Source organism: Pterocles gutturalis, unplaced genomic scaffold, assembly GCF_000699245.1.
Source record: "Pterocles gutturalis isolate BGI_N339 unplaced genomic scaffold, ASM69924v1 scaffold17740, whole genome shotgun sequence".
NCBI classification, from domain to species: Eukaryota; Metazoa; Chordata; class Aves; order Pterocliformes; family Pteroclidae; genus Pterocles; species Pterocles gutturalis.
Window position 1 is genome coordinate 14,358 of NW_010146201.1, and position 13,814 is coordinate 28,171.

General features: G+C 46.0%; 1 protein-coding gene across 2 annotated transcripts; it reads right to left on the bottom strand.

Annotated features, from left to right (window-relative positions):
* Positions 1-6,090: 6,090 nt before the first annotated feature.
* On the bottom strand, positions 6,091-13,788 carry MAPRE1 (microtubule-associated protein, RP/EB family, member 1). 2 transcript variants are annotated; one of them, XM_010085657.1, is made up of 6 exons: positions 13,668-13,788; positions 10,892-11,037; positions 9,533-9,722; positions 9,027-9,136; positions 8,179-8,331; positions 6,091-7,794 (listed from the first exon to the last, which is right to left on the bottom strand). In XM_010085657.1, the coding sequence occupies exons 1-6, from the start codon at positions 13,786-13,788 to the stop codon at positions 7,738-7,740; spliced, it is 777 nt and encodes a 258-aa protein (XP_010083959.1). In that variant the 3' UTR covers positions 6,091-7,737. The 2 variants fall into 2 exon arrangements, with proteins under 2 accessions (XP_010083959.1, XP_010083958.1); XM_010085656.1 differs by having other exon boundaries at positions 9,518-9,722.
* Between the last annotated feature and the right edge of the window lie 26 nt (positions 13,789-13,814).

The following is a 13,814-nucleotide window of genomic DNA, read 5'->3' on the forward strand; positions in this document are numbered from 1 at the left end:
ACAGCCTCCAAAGCAGCTCATCATCTCCTTTCCGTTCGTCTGTCCAGATGCAAGAGAAGATACACAATATTTTTTTTTTTATTTAGTAAGGTAAGACAAAATGTACAGATTGATAAATTCTGACAGCCACGGGAGACTCAGCATTATGCCATCCGCCAGCATAAAAACCAGAGAGCTTTAGGAGTCCAGGTGCCAGCAGTTGGGATTTTAGCCTCCTGGAAGCAGCAATTTAACATTCACATCTTTTGTAATTGCAGAACTGTTGGGACAGGCGACACCGCAGCTGCAGAGACCCACCATTTCCAGGCAGGTATTATCCATCCTGCGTTGCGGGAGAGCAGAGCAGAGCCCAGACAGGTAAAACAGAGGAAACAGTGATTACGCAGGGTGCAGAAAACAGCACAAACAATATCTGTAGACAAAAAAAAAAAAAAATCATCAGATGTCTGTTTATAGCAGCCCAGATACAGAAACACGCCTGGCCAGTTGCCAGGATGCTAAGCAGCGGCGGTGGGGCTTTCTGCAGAAGCCCATTAGCTTTCAGAGGCGGTGGACTGCTGCCAGAGTAATGCATTGTGAAAGCAGGGAAGGGGGATGGGAGAATGCAGAGCCAGGAGAGGGGGGAAAAGTGGGAAACAGGAATGAAAAGAGGAATGAGATGCATGCAAAGAGGAGACACAGTCAAGGAGTGTGAACAAACAAAAGAAAGCGATGGGAAGAAAAGGAAAAGGGGAGTTCAAATGGTGGGAAAGCTGAGTTATATTTGCGAGAAAAGGCAGAGAAATGCGACTGAAAGGTGAACTAGAAAGTTGAGGGAGATGATTGACCAGGAAGATGTGCGATTTGTGGAGGTGAGCAAGGAGACCTCGAGCATCCCTGTCAAACCAGCTCTTCCTTTCCTGGGCAGTAAAACCCTGAGCCAACCCACCTCCCTCCGGTTCCTAGGACAAAGGCTTCAGCTCCCTCCAGCCCCAGGGGATGCCTCCCAAGGGCAGCACTTCCTGCAGTTTTCCTACAGAAGCTGGTCCTGTCATCCCCAGTCATCCTGCTCTGCAGGAGCTGTCCTCATACAGCCTCAACTTTCAAAAGCTTCACTTCTTTACAGGCTTAAAAAAAAAAAAAAAAAACCACATAAGTCATAAAAACGAGAGCCCATTCCAGGCTTTCTCCACAACTCGTGTTTGGAGAAAGCACCTTAAAGCTTGGTACCAGCATGTTCTGCTCCAAAGGAAGAGACTTAAAATACCAGCAGCATCACCTGATCCCATTGTGCAAGGGGTAAATCACCAAACAGAGGCACAGACCTGTCCTACCGGCGCTGGCCGGTGTCATTTTAACGGAAGCGAGCATCGTGGCGCTTTCATCAGTGGCCGAGCAGGAGGCAGCGAGCTGGAGCTCAGGGATGAACTTCATCTGGTGGCACCAGCTCCCCAGGAGTGCTGCAAAAGAGGAAAGATTTCGCTTCATGGAATTGTGGTTTGAGCCTCAGTGTGTTTTGCTGCAGAAACCCTGGTTTTATGGGAGGAGATGGGGTGGGGGGTCCGTTCAGGCTCATCTGCTGTTGCTGCTTCTGAAGAAGAGTCCAGAGGCACAGGGATGGTGAAATGCAAGAATGAGGGGAAGCAGCAAACAGGAGGGGACTGTCCACACAGAAGGTGGCGAAAAGGGAAACACCGGAGAGAGAACCAGTCTAGAAAGCCAAAGGAGAAGAGAGGAGATAGGACATTGCTGTGCATCACAGCAAGACCAAGTGTGCATCATCTGCACCGACTCAACGCCACGAGAGCATCCTGACTGCACCAGGAGCAGTAACATCCCCCAGAGGGATTCCTCACTCTGGCATCCCATAAACAGAGGCTCCGTGCAGATGCATGAGCCATCTGGGGCAGCTGGTGCTGTGCACAGCGAGGGAGGACTCACACCAAGGTCAGGGCTCCTCGGAGAGGGGCAGGCAGCAGAGCTGCTGCTCCGGGTGACACAGGCTGCTCAAACCCCAGAGAACCCCTTGGAGGGGTCATTCATCACCTCTGGTGCTGTACATTGTGCTGAAACGAGGGGCTGGTTTATTAAGCCAGTTTCACCAGGGAGGATGCTCTTGTTTCCTATTTGATGAAAAAATGAATGTTTCGGTAGTAGACATTTTTCACAGCAGGACGAGAGAACTGTTTAAGGGGAAGACAAACACAAGCCGCTCTTGGGATTGCTTTCGTGGGCACGTTGGAGAGCAGGCGGGATTTGCTTGCCAGGATGGTATCCCTGCTTCTGAATCCGGGCAGCTCACAGTCCAGATGCTCTTCCTGCAGAACGGTGATTTCATTTGCACAGTATCAAAGGCAGAGCAGAATGAATTATCTGGGGTTCTGTAGTGCTGAGAGAGCAAGAATTACGGAAGATAGCTATGAAAATAAACACTGCCCTACCACCAGTAACAAATGATGTTCGATTTCTTCCTTTTTTTTTTTTTTAAGTCAGGAAATTACTTTTGCAATCGCTGCTCCTTAGCCCTCATCTTTCTCCACAGCGGACGGTGTCATTGACATTGACTGCGGTGCTGTGCAGCCGGGGTAGTCTTCGGAACATGCCATCGACGTCTTTGCTGCCAGAATTATCGATAATGTCTTTCATTGCCATGCAGAACCCATTCAAACCTGTTGAAAACAAGAATTGCAAATTGAGACCTAGACTCAACCAGATCACTCATAACTGAGGAACAAGATCACAAGGATGGCACGCTGTAGCAGCGCTGGATGAACGGTGAGCCCACACAGAACCCCGCAGCACGTGTCCGCAGGCTCCAAACCAGCGAGTGCATTAACGGGGAGCCGAAGCGGTGCAGCTCAGCGCCACTGCGCACCCAGCCAGGCTGGGAGGCAGTTACCCATAACCAGGCTGTTCATACACGCTGCTTTCCCCTTTGCACCTCTATCTGCAGTAACTCTGCACACAAACCACTACATAACTGTGAAGTATTAAACCTGTGCTGTGAATAGCACTCACTCATCAGAACTTCCCCAAACCGACCAAAACAGAATCCCAGGCTGCAGCTGCTATCTCACCTCCCTGGTAGAAATCGCTGCCCCCAGTGTTCTTGCCTTTAAATACGGAACGTCTGAAGGAGGACGGGAAGTTACATTTTCATAAGGAACACATCAGAAATTAGGAGGAGAGGAAACTCTTTGCATCAAATATTTTGAGATACGTTTCACAGCCGGTTTGTCGTTTACTGTAAGCGACCAGAGGAAATATCTTCCACTGGCTGGGCAAGGGAGATATCTCCCAAAGGCAGTCTGTGGCGTCCGTCTGAAAATCTCCTGGTTTGGTTCAAGAACTGATTGCCTGCTTTTATGGCACGCAGAATGTCATCATTACCTCCTGCACCAACAGAGGAGGAGCTGCAGTACGGCAGATACCCTGGAAGACCCTCAGAAGATGACGATAGCGATAATGTGTCAGAAATAAGAAACAGCCCCTGTTTGAAAAGCTTTCCCACCCCAGGTGACTGAGGGAACACCTCCTGCGGGTGCAAGCACCCTTCAGAGAACAGCCCTGCAGACCAGAGCTAGCGGAGAGAAATTGAGGATCATGCAAGTGTTGAACCCCAATTCCAATAATGCTTCAAGACAAATTCCACCCAGCCACACATTCCCTGGCCAGAACCTGTGCGCCCATTACTCCTCTTCAGCCACAGAATACTGCATGTCTCCTCCCTTCCCTTAGAAGTGTTCTCTCATATCAGATTCCTCTCAAGCGTTATCTGCACCATTTCACAGCGTGATTTTATTCCTACACATTTATCTCATTCCTTCCTAACTGCATCCTTCTCCGGTTTCTGTTTCCACACCTCTCCTGTTCTCCAGTCCCATTGACACCCTTCCTTCCTCTGCTTCGAGGCCCACTGACTCTCCAAACGCAGTTTCTGTGACAGTCACAGACAAAACCTCATCCCAGCCCATCTTACTTACCAACAGCTTACTCAGGTCTCCTTCCAGCAATGCCTCTGTTTGCTCCCTGCGCTCCGAGCTCCCATCCAGACCGCCTGCAGCTTCATACTCCCACTGACCAGGCGCGGATCTGCAGTGGCTCCGTCTCTCCTCGCTTTCGCTGCATTAGAAGATCAGTAAATCCTTTAGCTGTCCTGCTAACACCGTGCAGGTGCCCTGGCACACGTTCCTCCCTCTCTGCCCGTGCCCCGGGCTGCCTGCAGCCCCTGCCAACAGCCCGCACGTCAGGCCCGGGTTATCATCCCTTTGGGTTCTTGCGCTAGGACAGAAATGGAGAGGCACGGGCTGCGTACCCCAGGATAGCTGAAATCTAGGGCACCGTCCTCGTTAGGTTCACACAGTGACTTGCAAAAAAAAAAAAAACAAAAAACCTCTTTCTCTTGTGAGAAGCAGATTCCAGCCTTATCCTTGGAAGGATGTTCTCGGAAAGAAAAACTCCCACTCCCGAAGGATACGGACATTCCTGTGAATGAACATTCAACAAGACAGACTACAAGGTGACCGAGTGCTCAAAGAACCACATTCAATAGCGATATGATACAACAGCACGTAAGTTTCCGGCCTTTATTTGAAGGCTTTTAACAGTTACAGTAAGAATTGTCATTGCAAACCAGGAATTTTTAAAAAATTGAACAATAAAAGTTAAAAAAACATCCACAAGTCCACCTGCAAGTAAGACATGCTGGTACAGAAAGGAGACGTGAGCTTTCGCTTCTTCCATTCTGTTCATTTTTCTAACATCTGACAAAACTAAGATACTGGGAGAGGTCGGACGCTATCAGAATTGTTCCGGCAGGCGAGCATTGAATATTTAACAGCAGATACTGTACCAGTGTCACAGAGTAGCTATGTTAAGTCTACGGGTTTGAGTTGGGCTTATTGTTATTTTCTTCCCAAAAAGGACATTAAAAAACAGATTATGCCAAGATATCTACAACGCAGTCAAACTGACTACGGGAGCTTGTCCCCATCTTATTTAGAACTCATCTGGGTAGCAAAGCGACACGAGCAGTTGGAAATCTTACCAGCACTTGACTTACAAGACTGCAGTTTCAGTTTCGTTCTATAACGCACGTCCACACACTCAACAGCCTCACGAGGCGCACCAGCAGGATCTGACTCATCATTCTCTTTGCATCAAAGGACCTTCACTTGCTCTGCTAACACAGACCAACATCAACCTAACGCAACCCACCCGCTGACCTGGGTGCTTCCCAGTCCTGTCAAAAAGAGACGTGAAGCAACCAGGTCCCAGAGCACCCCCCCAAGAAGTCCTCTTCCAATTCAGCCACATGCTATTGCCATCTTTTGCTTTGAGTTGCTGGAGCGATGGAATATTTAGAGTCGAAAAAAATATGCTTCCGACCTCAAAGCGAGTCAGTAACGGTAAAGAAGATTTTATGTGCGTCAAAGCCCCCGTTCCCTGTCTGCACCTTGCAGTCCAACCCCAGCAGGCAGTGCCAGCAGCGCCCGTTCTTCAGACTACAGCACCCACAGAGCACCCGGGGGCAGGCAGAGCGTCCGCCAGCCCTGCGGGGAACACCTCCAGTTTCCAGGTCAGCTCCAGCCCGGCAGCACTTCTCTGACAGCGCTGGTCTGCGCACACACCAGTGGCAGGAACCCTGCAGCTCCCCTACGAAACACCCTCCAAACGAACCACATCAGCTGAGCTTACAGCCCATCTGCTCACCCAGACTGGGGACAGATGCAATTAATATCTTTTATAACTAACCACCAGTGCTTCAGCAGTTTTAAAACACGTCAACCGCACTGGAAGCGGTGTGCGAGCACCCCTGCCCCACAGCCCCCTGCGCACACCGTCAGCAGCAGGAAGCCGCTGGCAGGGTCACATCGCAGCCGCTTGCGGGAGGAAAAACCGCCACGCCCAGAACTCAAGCGATGGACGCCCCCAGCACCCTGCCAGGAAAGTTTCAGCATTACTGCGGCTCGAGTTAGCAAGGACTAGAGCTAAGACTGGAGAAGGAAAGCTGACATTCCAGGTCCTGCAAGCTTCCTCGTGAAAACTATCACGACCTTCAGCTTTGCCTAATCGTATCTGAAAGCACGAGAGACTCCAGCAGACGGGACACTCTTGAAATGCAGAACTTTATTTAGAAACTGCTTAAAATAGAAAAACCCTGTCAAGAAAAATCCAAGTCAAATATGGTTTTCTCAGTAAAATGGAGTTTTTAGGGCAACAAAAGTCTAGAAGGCCACAAGAGAAATAGCACCACTGCAATTTTAAACAATGGCTAGATACTTGCATTTTTGGCATTCACTGAATTTGGGTTTTTCTCTGAATTTCACAAAGATTCATGCACTACACAACAATTACCATAAAATGCTCTTCTACACACATTTTAGGACAAGCTACCACCAGAAACAAATGAGTACAAGCACAACAGGACCGATCAATCTCAGTAGTGGGGGGGGGAGAATCAGAAGTCTTGCAGGATCTTGCCAAACACAACAGTAATGAGGGGCATGATAGCAAAAAAGGACAGTTAAGGAAAGTATTTTAAATATTAATATTTAAGTTAGTCTCAGTACTGTATTTTCTGCAATAACATTAGCTCTGTTAGCCAGCATCTTTTAGTTTTTACCCCAGAAGACTACTGAACTGGCAAGTATTATTATTAGATATGCCCTGGTTTGAAAGAAAGTGGGAAAAAAAAGAAAAGGAAAAAGAGAAACTCATCCTCACGTGCTCAATTCACTTTCATTCCAAGATAGCTGCACAGTGCAAGTCCTGTTACAACTATTGGATTTGATCAGCATTCCTTGGGATGGGAAAGAGAAAAGAACAAGCCAGAGACCAAAAAGTATACCAACAAAAATAAAAAGAAACAGGATAAATAGGAACAAGAGCCAGGAAGGAGAACTACTTCTGAAGAACATTTTAGGCAGTAAGGCTGGATGCCCTTTGCTTTGTGTTGTCGTTTTGGTTTTTTGTTTTTCTTACAGAAAACACAGTACATTTTGGCAAAGTCATTAGCCACATCGCCATAGAAAAAGGCTTTAGCACTCTTCAAGGTAATTTATGTGTCTCAGCTGTTCATACTCCCTCTAATCTTGTGACAGGCAATGTTAAGGCCCATTTCATCAAGAACTGATCACTTAATAAGCAGCTTTTCACAGGAATGGAGTTTTGTTTTAAGAGCCCTTTTGAGCACTCGCTGACACAGGGAGGTTGCCACGCAAGCCTCGCAGACAGCAGTGAATGGAGTTCAACAAGCATCTACCCCAATATGAAGCACATAAAATCTCCTGTCACATTACTTCAATTTGGCATATGGAAGCATATTTTAAATACTCTTAAGGCATTTTATTATAATTTCTGTGCTGCAATTTCACATTAACTCAATCTTCCTGTGAGTCAGAGTCTTTAACTTCTCTACTACACACCACCTCCGACACAAAAAGAGTCTTCCCACAAACCAGTGTTTTACCAGCAAACCATTCTGCAACAAGCTCCAAATATTCAGCCTCTTGCTCCCTAAATATACCACCTCGATGTGAATACTGCTCTGCTACAAAGTGAGAAAGAGCTCCGGACTCAAACCCACTGTAAAAAGTGAAACTTCCGCAAAGTGCACTTTAAGAAGAGGTACTTTTTTGCTTATGAAAAGAAACCAGTGAGTCCTCTAAGAATAAAGTGGAGTATTTTACAGTTAAGCACATGATCTGGGGCAAAGAATTCTGATGTTGCTGCTCTGCTGGTACAGTATGTGGTCTGTTAATACTCTTCTTGTTCCTCCTGCAGTGCTCCTTCGTCAGGTATCACAAAGCCTTCCTGAAGGGGAATAAAACAAGAGCTTTAATAAAAATCTGGTGTCGAACCAGTTCCTGGCTACTCTCTATGCTCTTTTTCTTTTTTTCACCTTTTACTTAGGATAAATAACCTGAAGTCACCATTTACAGTGGCAAGATGTATTACCAGAAGAGTTATTTTCCTCATCTTTGATCTATTTGTTACATACTCTTCACGAAAGGCTAACCTTGCTTGCTGCCTATCATTATGTTATCTCTTCCTTTATTACAGGAAAAAGCTAGGCCATAAACCTAAAGGAGAAAAAAAAAAACAAGTAGAAATAGAGGGAGCCCTGGAAAGCAAACCAGCTTCCAATTACAAGGGGAGGGAGAAACTATGCAATACACTTTATACGAGACTACTTACATCTGTGGCATAAAGAATTTCCACAATCCTCTGCAACACTGGATCATTCTCCCCTTCGTTCTCCTGGCAGATCAGTTCAATGTTCCTCAATTTGCCGAAGTAGAAGTCTCTCTCCTTCTCCAGATCTTCAACAGTAAGTTTCAACACGTTGATCTGCCAAAGGGCATCAAGAATAACTTATCCACCAAAAGACAGAACTCAGTATTATCTGTTCAAAAGGCAGGGTCCCCAGAGTTCCCAGAAGGGTGCTGATATGCAAAGCACTCCAGAAGTGACCAAGACAGGGGCGGAGGGGGAAGGGGACTGTGAGAGGAGGAAAAAGTCTATTTCTCAAATTGCAATCCTATTGCCACAACAACACCCAGTCCAACACACGCAACACCACCTGGAACTCTAAAGGATTATTACATGAAATAGGTAAAGCACTGAGTGCCTGCAGTTTTCTCTGCTAACACATTCTTTCAAGACAACTCTCCGGCCGACGGCAGTTTCGGTTGCGTTACGCTCAGCATTTCAGTGAGGCAGCAGCTGCTCATAGCTCAGTTGGAATGCTGTGATCGCCGCAACACAGCTGTGGGAATACTGAAAAGCAATGCTATGTGTGACATGGCACACGCTAGGTTTAAATGTCTGGGCACTCCCGTACTGCACAAGGGGTTTCGCTCCTCCCGGGAGAGCAAGACCATTATAAGGAAGGTGTCCCATTAAGAGATTCTAAATGAGCTTATTGATTCAGATAATTTTCTTTCACCTGCCTGACCCAGTTATTTCATGCTACCAAAAAAAAAAATTTGCAGACAAATCTGTGAAGCACAGGTCAGTACACAGGGCCATCATGGTCAACGCACCTGCTCGATCAATCCTGCCGACTCATCGTCTCCTCCAGCCTTTTTGACCATTCCACTGCCAGCTTTCGGAGTTGCTGCGGTCCTCTGCGTAACAATGGGCCTCTGTGGGGCTGCAAGATTAACTCAGCGTTAGTTCCTCCCAGAACATCCGTCTTCCTCCCATAAAGGTACTATTCCCCTTCCAAGCATGCTTAGGCATGGAAGAGTTTGAAGAAATGTTCCTCCCTCCTTCTTGTCTCCATGTGACACGTCCTTTTTTTTTTTTGGCATGTGTTGGCACCCATCCTTGCCATTTTCTCTTTTAGAGAAGATTGTTCTTCCTGCAGCTTCCAGATAACTGGGAACTACAGAATGACTCTGTTTGAAGCCTAGCATCTCTGAAACAAGATGCGAAACACTATAATCTCATACACTGATTTGAAATAGCAACCCAGTCTTAGTTCCCCCAGAGTTTTTAATGATCTAGATAATCTCTTAGCTACTTTCTCTACCTGCACTGCCAGAACTGAGAGATTTCTTGGGTTTGTTCATAACTGGAGCAACAAGGTTCGGTGCTACCGTCTCCTGGCCTTGTCGAGCAGCAACAGGGTCATACTCCTTCCCATCATAGTTTGCATCAAAAAATTTTTTGAACCACTGAACAAATTCAAAGTTGTCCTGAAATTTTCCTTTCACTAGTTTGTCCACAGGAATTATCTGGAGGGGAAAAAAAAAAAAAGTCAAACTCATTAAGGGTAAAGGACCTCCCTCTCTTTTTATATAAAGTTTTAAAATCAGTACACTCAGAAGATATGCAAACGTAATTCTTTCTGCAGTCTAGAGAAAATCCTCCTTGAACATAACTAGGTCAAATAGTAGGATTTTTTTCTAATAATTGGAATCAAAACCAAATTTTCACTGTAAGGGTCCAAATAACTTTAAATAATTCTGCAGCGAGGTTCTGCTACACCAAGTTTCAACACAAAACTTCTTTCTGTAAATTTGAAGCTGGCTCATCCAGTGCTAGTTCTCAGGAATCCAAACTGCCGACCAGTTCCACAGACTGCTAACACACAGAATGGATACACGAGCCAAACATCACCTTCCAGCAGATTACAGTGACAGTTCCTCTGGAAAGAGGAGTATTACTGAAGATTACGAAAAAGATGCAGCAAATTGTTTAGTCTTGTCTGTAAGCACGAGCTGAGAATCCGTGACCTGGCAGGAGCCAGGACGTGATCATTCGGCACCTGAGCACAGGGCTGGCTGTCCAGCTCCGGACACGCTGCACAAGACCAGTTAAGTGCGTGTTGAAGCTGCTAGCCAACACAGAATGGGATGTCTTCTTAAAGACAGGAGAAAAATTAACCCAGAATTGTTCTGCATCATCCCAAACACGCTGTTGTAACTGCCACCTAGATAAATCCCCCCTCCACAAGCATAACCACCATCCGATCTGAAAAGGTTTTTTGCAGATCTCATTTTCTCTAGCTTAAAATTACACGTGCTTGTAGAGTGGAATTGTTAGGAGCACCACGGCAGCAGGGTATGGGAACATGCCTGGTACAAAGATGGTTCAGACAGGAAGCTCAAGGAAACCTTATCTCATAGAAATTTCAATATTAGTCTGTGCTACATCAGTTGCACAGAACTGAAATGGAAAAATTCATCTCATCATTAAGAACGGGAAAGCTAACCTCAGCTGGAGTAGAGCAGATCTTGTCCTAAATCTAGTGAGGACCCCAGCACAAACCAAAACCAAAAGTTTTGAGATTTACAAACCAAAAACAAACACTGTTCCCAGAGTTTTTCAGCTCTAAATTTGAAAGTATATTCCATCTACTTTGACATTAAGAGCACAGAGCATCAGTTATAACCCAGCTTACTTTGTCAACACCCATTCGTTTAAAACCTGCTTGTAGAACCTTGAAGTTTTGAATGTACTCGTGTTCCAATTTCGCTTGAAACTTCACTTTCTTGAGCGCTACAGAACCTGGGAAGAGCATGTCCATAAACTGACAGTACGCAGCACCTGCCAAACGAAAAAGAACACAAACCCTTGGATGAATCAAGTCAGGTCACTAGCCTACGTGAGTTACTTTTCAGTCAGATCAGCAAACCGACCTGACTCATTCCTCAGCTGCACAATCCCTTAAAGGCAACAAAAGCAAGAAAACAGGAACCCTCCATCTCCTGTTTTGGTACAGCATGGCCATAAATGAGCTTAAGCACACTGCAGAACCAAACTCTTGGTCTCAAGACCTGAACTTTCAAGAAGAGCAATAATGCCTCCATAATTCCAAGAGAAAAAAAAAAATCCAGTGAGGAATTTGACTTTCCTCACAGGTGTCCGTACAAACCTGAGATGTTACATGTGTCCAACTGGCACGTAAGCTATTCTTATCAATACTAACAGAACTAAACTAGAAAAATAACTATTCTAAAAGTTACATTTAATAATGATTAAAATAGTGATACATTTACTCACTGCAAACAGACCCTATACACAACTCAGGGTGCCCTCAAAGGTAAGTATAATCCAACTTAATTTGGTCTCTTAAACCAAGCTTTAAAGAACCGAAATGAGACAGTGTTTCTATTAGTTCTAAATCCTTCATGTCAGCTCTTACTGTAACAAGAGCAAAAGAGGGATTCAGCTCAGCCACAGAGCAGACAACCACATCCAAAAAATGAGCTTTTATAGAACATACAAACCCATTAAAAAAATATTTAAACTATATCCTCACTCTGCAGTAACGATATGCAACTGTGTGCCTCTGAAAATACACACACAACATTTCCAGTCCTATTCCCCCCACCAGTATCAGTGGAGAGTAATGGGAACCTTAACCTGAAACATCAAACAGCTACCTGACAAGCTCTTCTTGCCCAAAACCAGACTATTCTTCTCAACCACAGGTTACAGAAGGTCCTACATTGTTCACTTTCTGTCAGGATATTTTGCAGGTCTGTGGGGCTCCCTCTTTCACCTGCTGCTAGAAGATTGCTGCTCATCCACTGGTGCAAATAATAATTAAAAAAAAAAAAATCTTTCTGTTTGATCCCTACTCAGTTCAGTTGCTGAAGAACTCCAACGCCCAGCTCAAAAACGGGTGACTTGCCAGAAATCAGGGGTTTGCTTACCGTTGGAGTCTGAGTGATAAGCACGATAAAAAACAGAGAGATGACAGCATAAGCCAAAGGTCGTCTTTTGTGAATTTATGCAACCCCAGACTGCTGCTGTCACTGCTGCCCTCGCCAAAGGCAGCAAAGCCAGCTTGGAAATTCCCATTTTCACATGACTGTGACAGACAGTGAAAGCCACTTCCATACCTGCAGAGGCATGAAGTATTTTTGCAGACACAGGAAAGGGACATTACTCAGCCCATACCACATCAACACCTCTCAGCCTTCTCCTGAAAACAGGTGAGCTGAAATTCTGCAGAGCCAGCATTAATCACCCTCACTTCTCAGAGCCAGGGCTCACACAGCAGTCAAGGCTCACACCAATTCTAAGCAGAACTGCTCAGCCATATAAATCAACACTGCACCCAACAGGTTTTTAACCTCTCCGTCTGAAAGGGAACAGTGCTTATCACTCCCTTACTTGTGTGGTTGTAGATCTGTAGTTCCTTCATCCTTAGCTTTTCTCCACCACCTCACTAGACAAAAGCCATTATAAATACCTCTCAGATGTTTACTGTAAGTCCCCTGCTTCTCTGCAATCCTTGTCAACATTTCCTCCACAGACTCAGCCACGGGCTGTACTGACAGTCCCAAACTTATTTTACTATTATTCCTCCTTTTATTCCCCATCTCTCATTCTGTGAGCTACACCTTATCACAGACTCACTCGATGAGCTGCGCCTCCACTTTTCACCAAGTCCCTCCCCGCCTGCTGCAGTTATCCAAATCACCATCTTTACCTAGGCTGCATTTTTAGCCTTGGGTTTCTTTCAGCTCTTACTCCGCAGACTATTATTCCTTATTTGCTTCTACAAGCCTCCTCCCACACACACACGCTCCTCCCCATGATGACACTTGACTCCATTTCTGCACCACAATCACTTCCCCTTTTCTGCCTGCAACTCTCCCGAGATTCACCTGTGCTAAAGTCAACTCAAGGTACAGTTGAGGTGACACAGACCGACACACTCCTCTGCCATAAGGAGTCATAAAGTCCTGAAGGTGAACCCAAGAGTTACCAGTATGCTTTCCTCACGCTGCTCCTTCTGCCCAGCCGGAATCTTCAGGCACCTCCTGAATCTCCGAATAGTTCTCTTCCATAAGAAATCACGTTTGTTTATGCTAGTTACAACACTTCTAAGACTTACTCTGTCTATCAAGACTAAATGCTTAACCCCTCATTGGAAAACACCCTCTCCTAGGAGTCTTTTCTCCACGTTAACCCCCATTCCTTCTTCGGCGCCTCTGCTGCAGTGAGTCAGGAGAACGCACCTTGTCATTACACTCACATTATTAACAACCATTTCAGCAAAACTCCAACCACAGCCTGACTGTAACACCGACCATGAACCTGTTCAGACCAGGAACTCAGCCAGCAGCACGGCTGCGGAGGGGAGCACAGCCCGCACGGCGCAGCTGTACCTCTGAAAAAAAACGCACACCAACCCCCGAACCCCCCCCCGCCGAGCCCCGTACCTGAGCACAGCTGTTCGATCTTGGTCAGCGTCAGCTGCAGAGACTCGTTGATCCATGCCAGCATGTCATGTCGGCTCAAATTATCGCTGGTCACCGAAGTGGAGTACACATTCACTGCCATTTTCTGAAAGACACAACCCCAGGCGT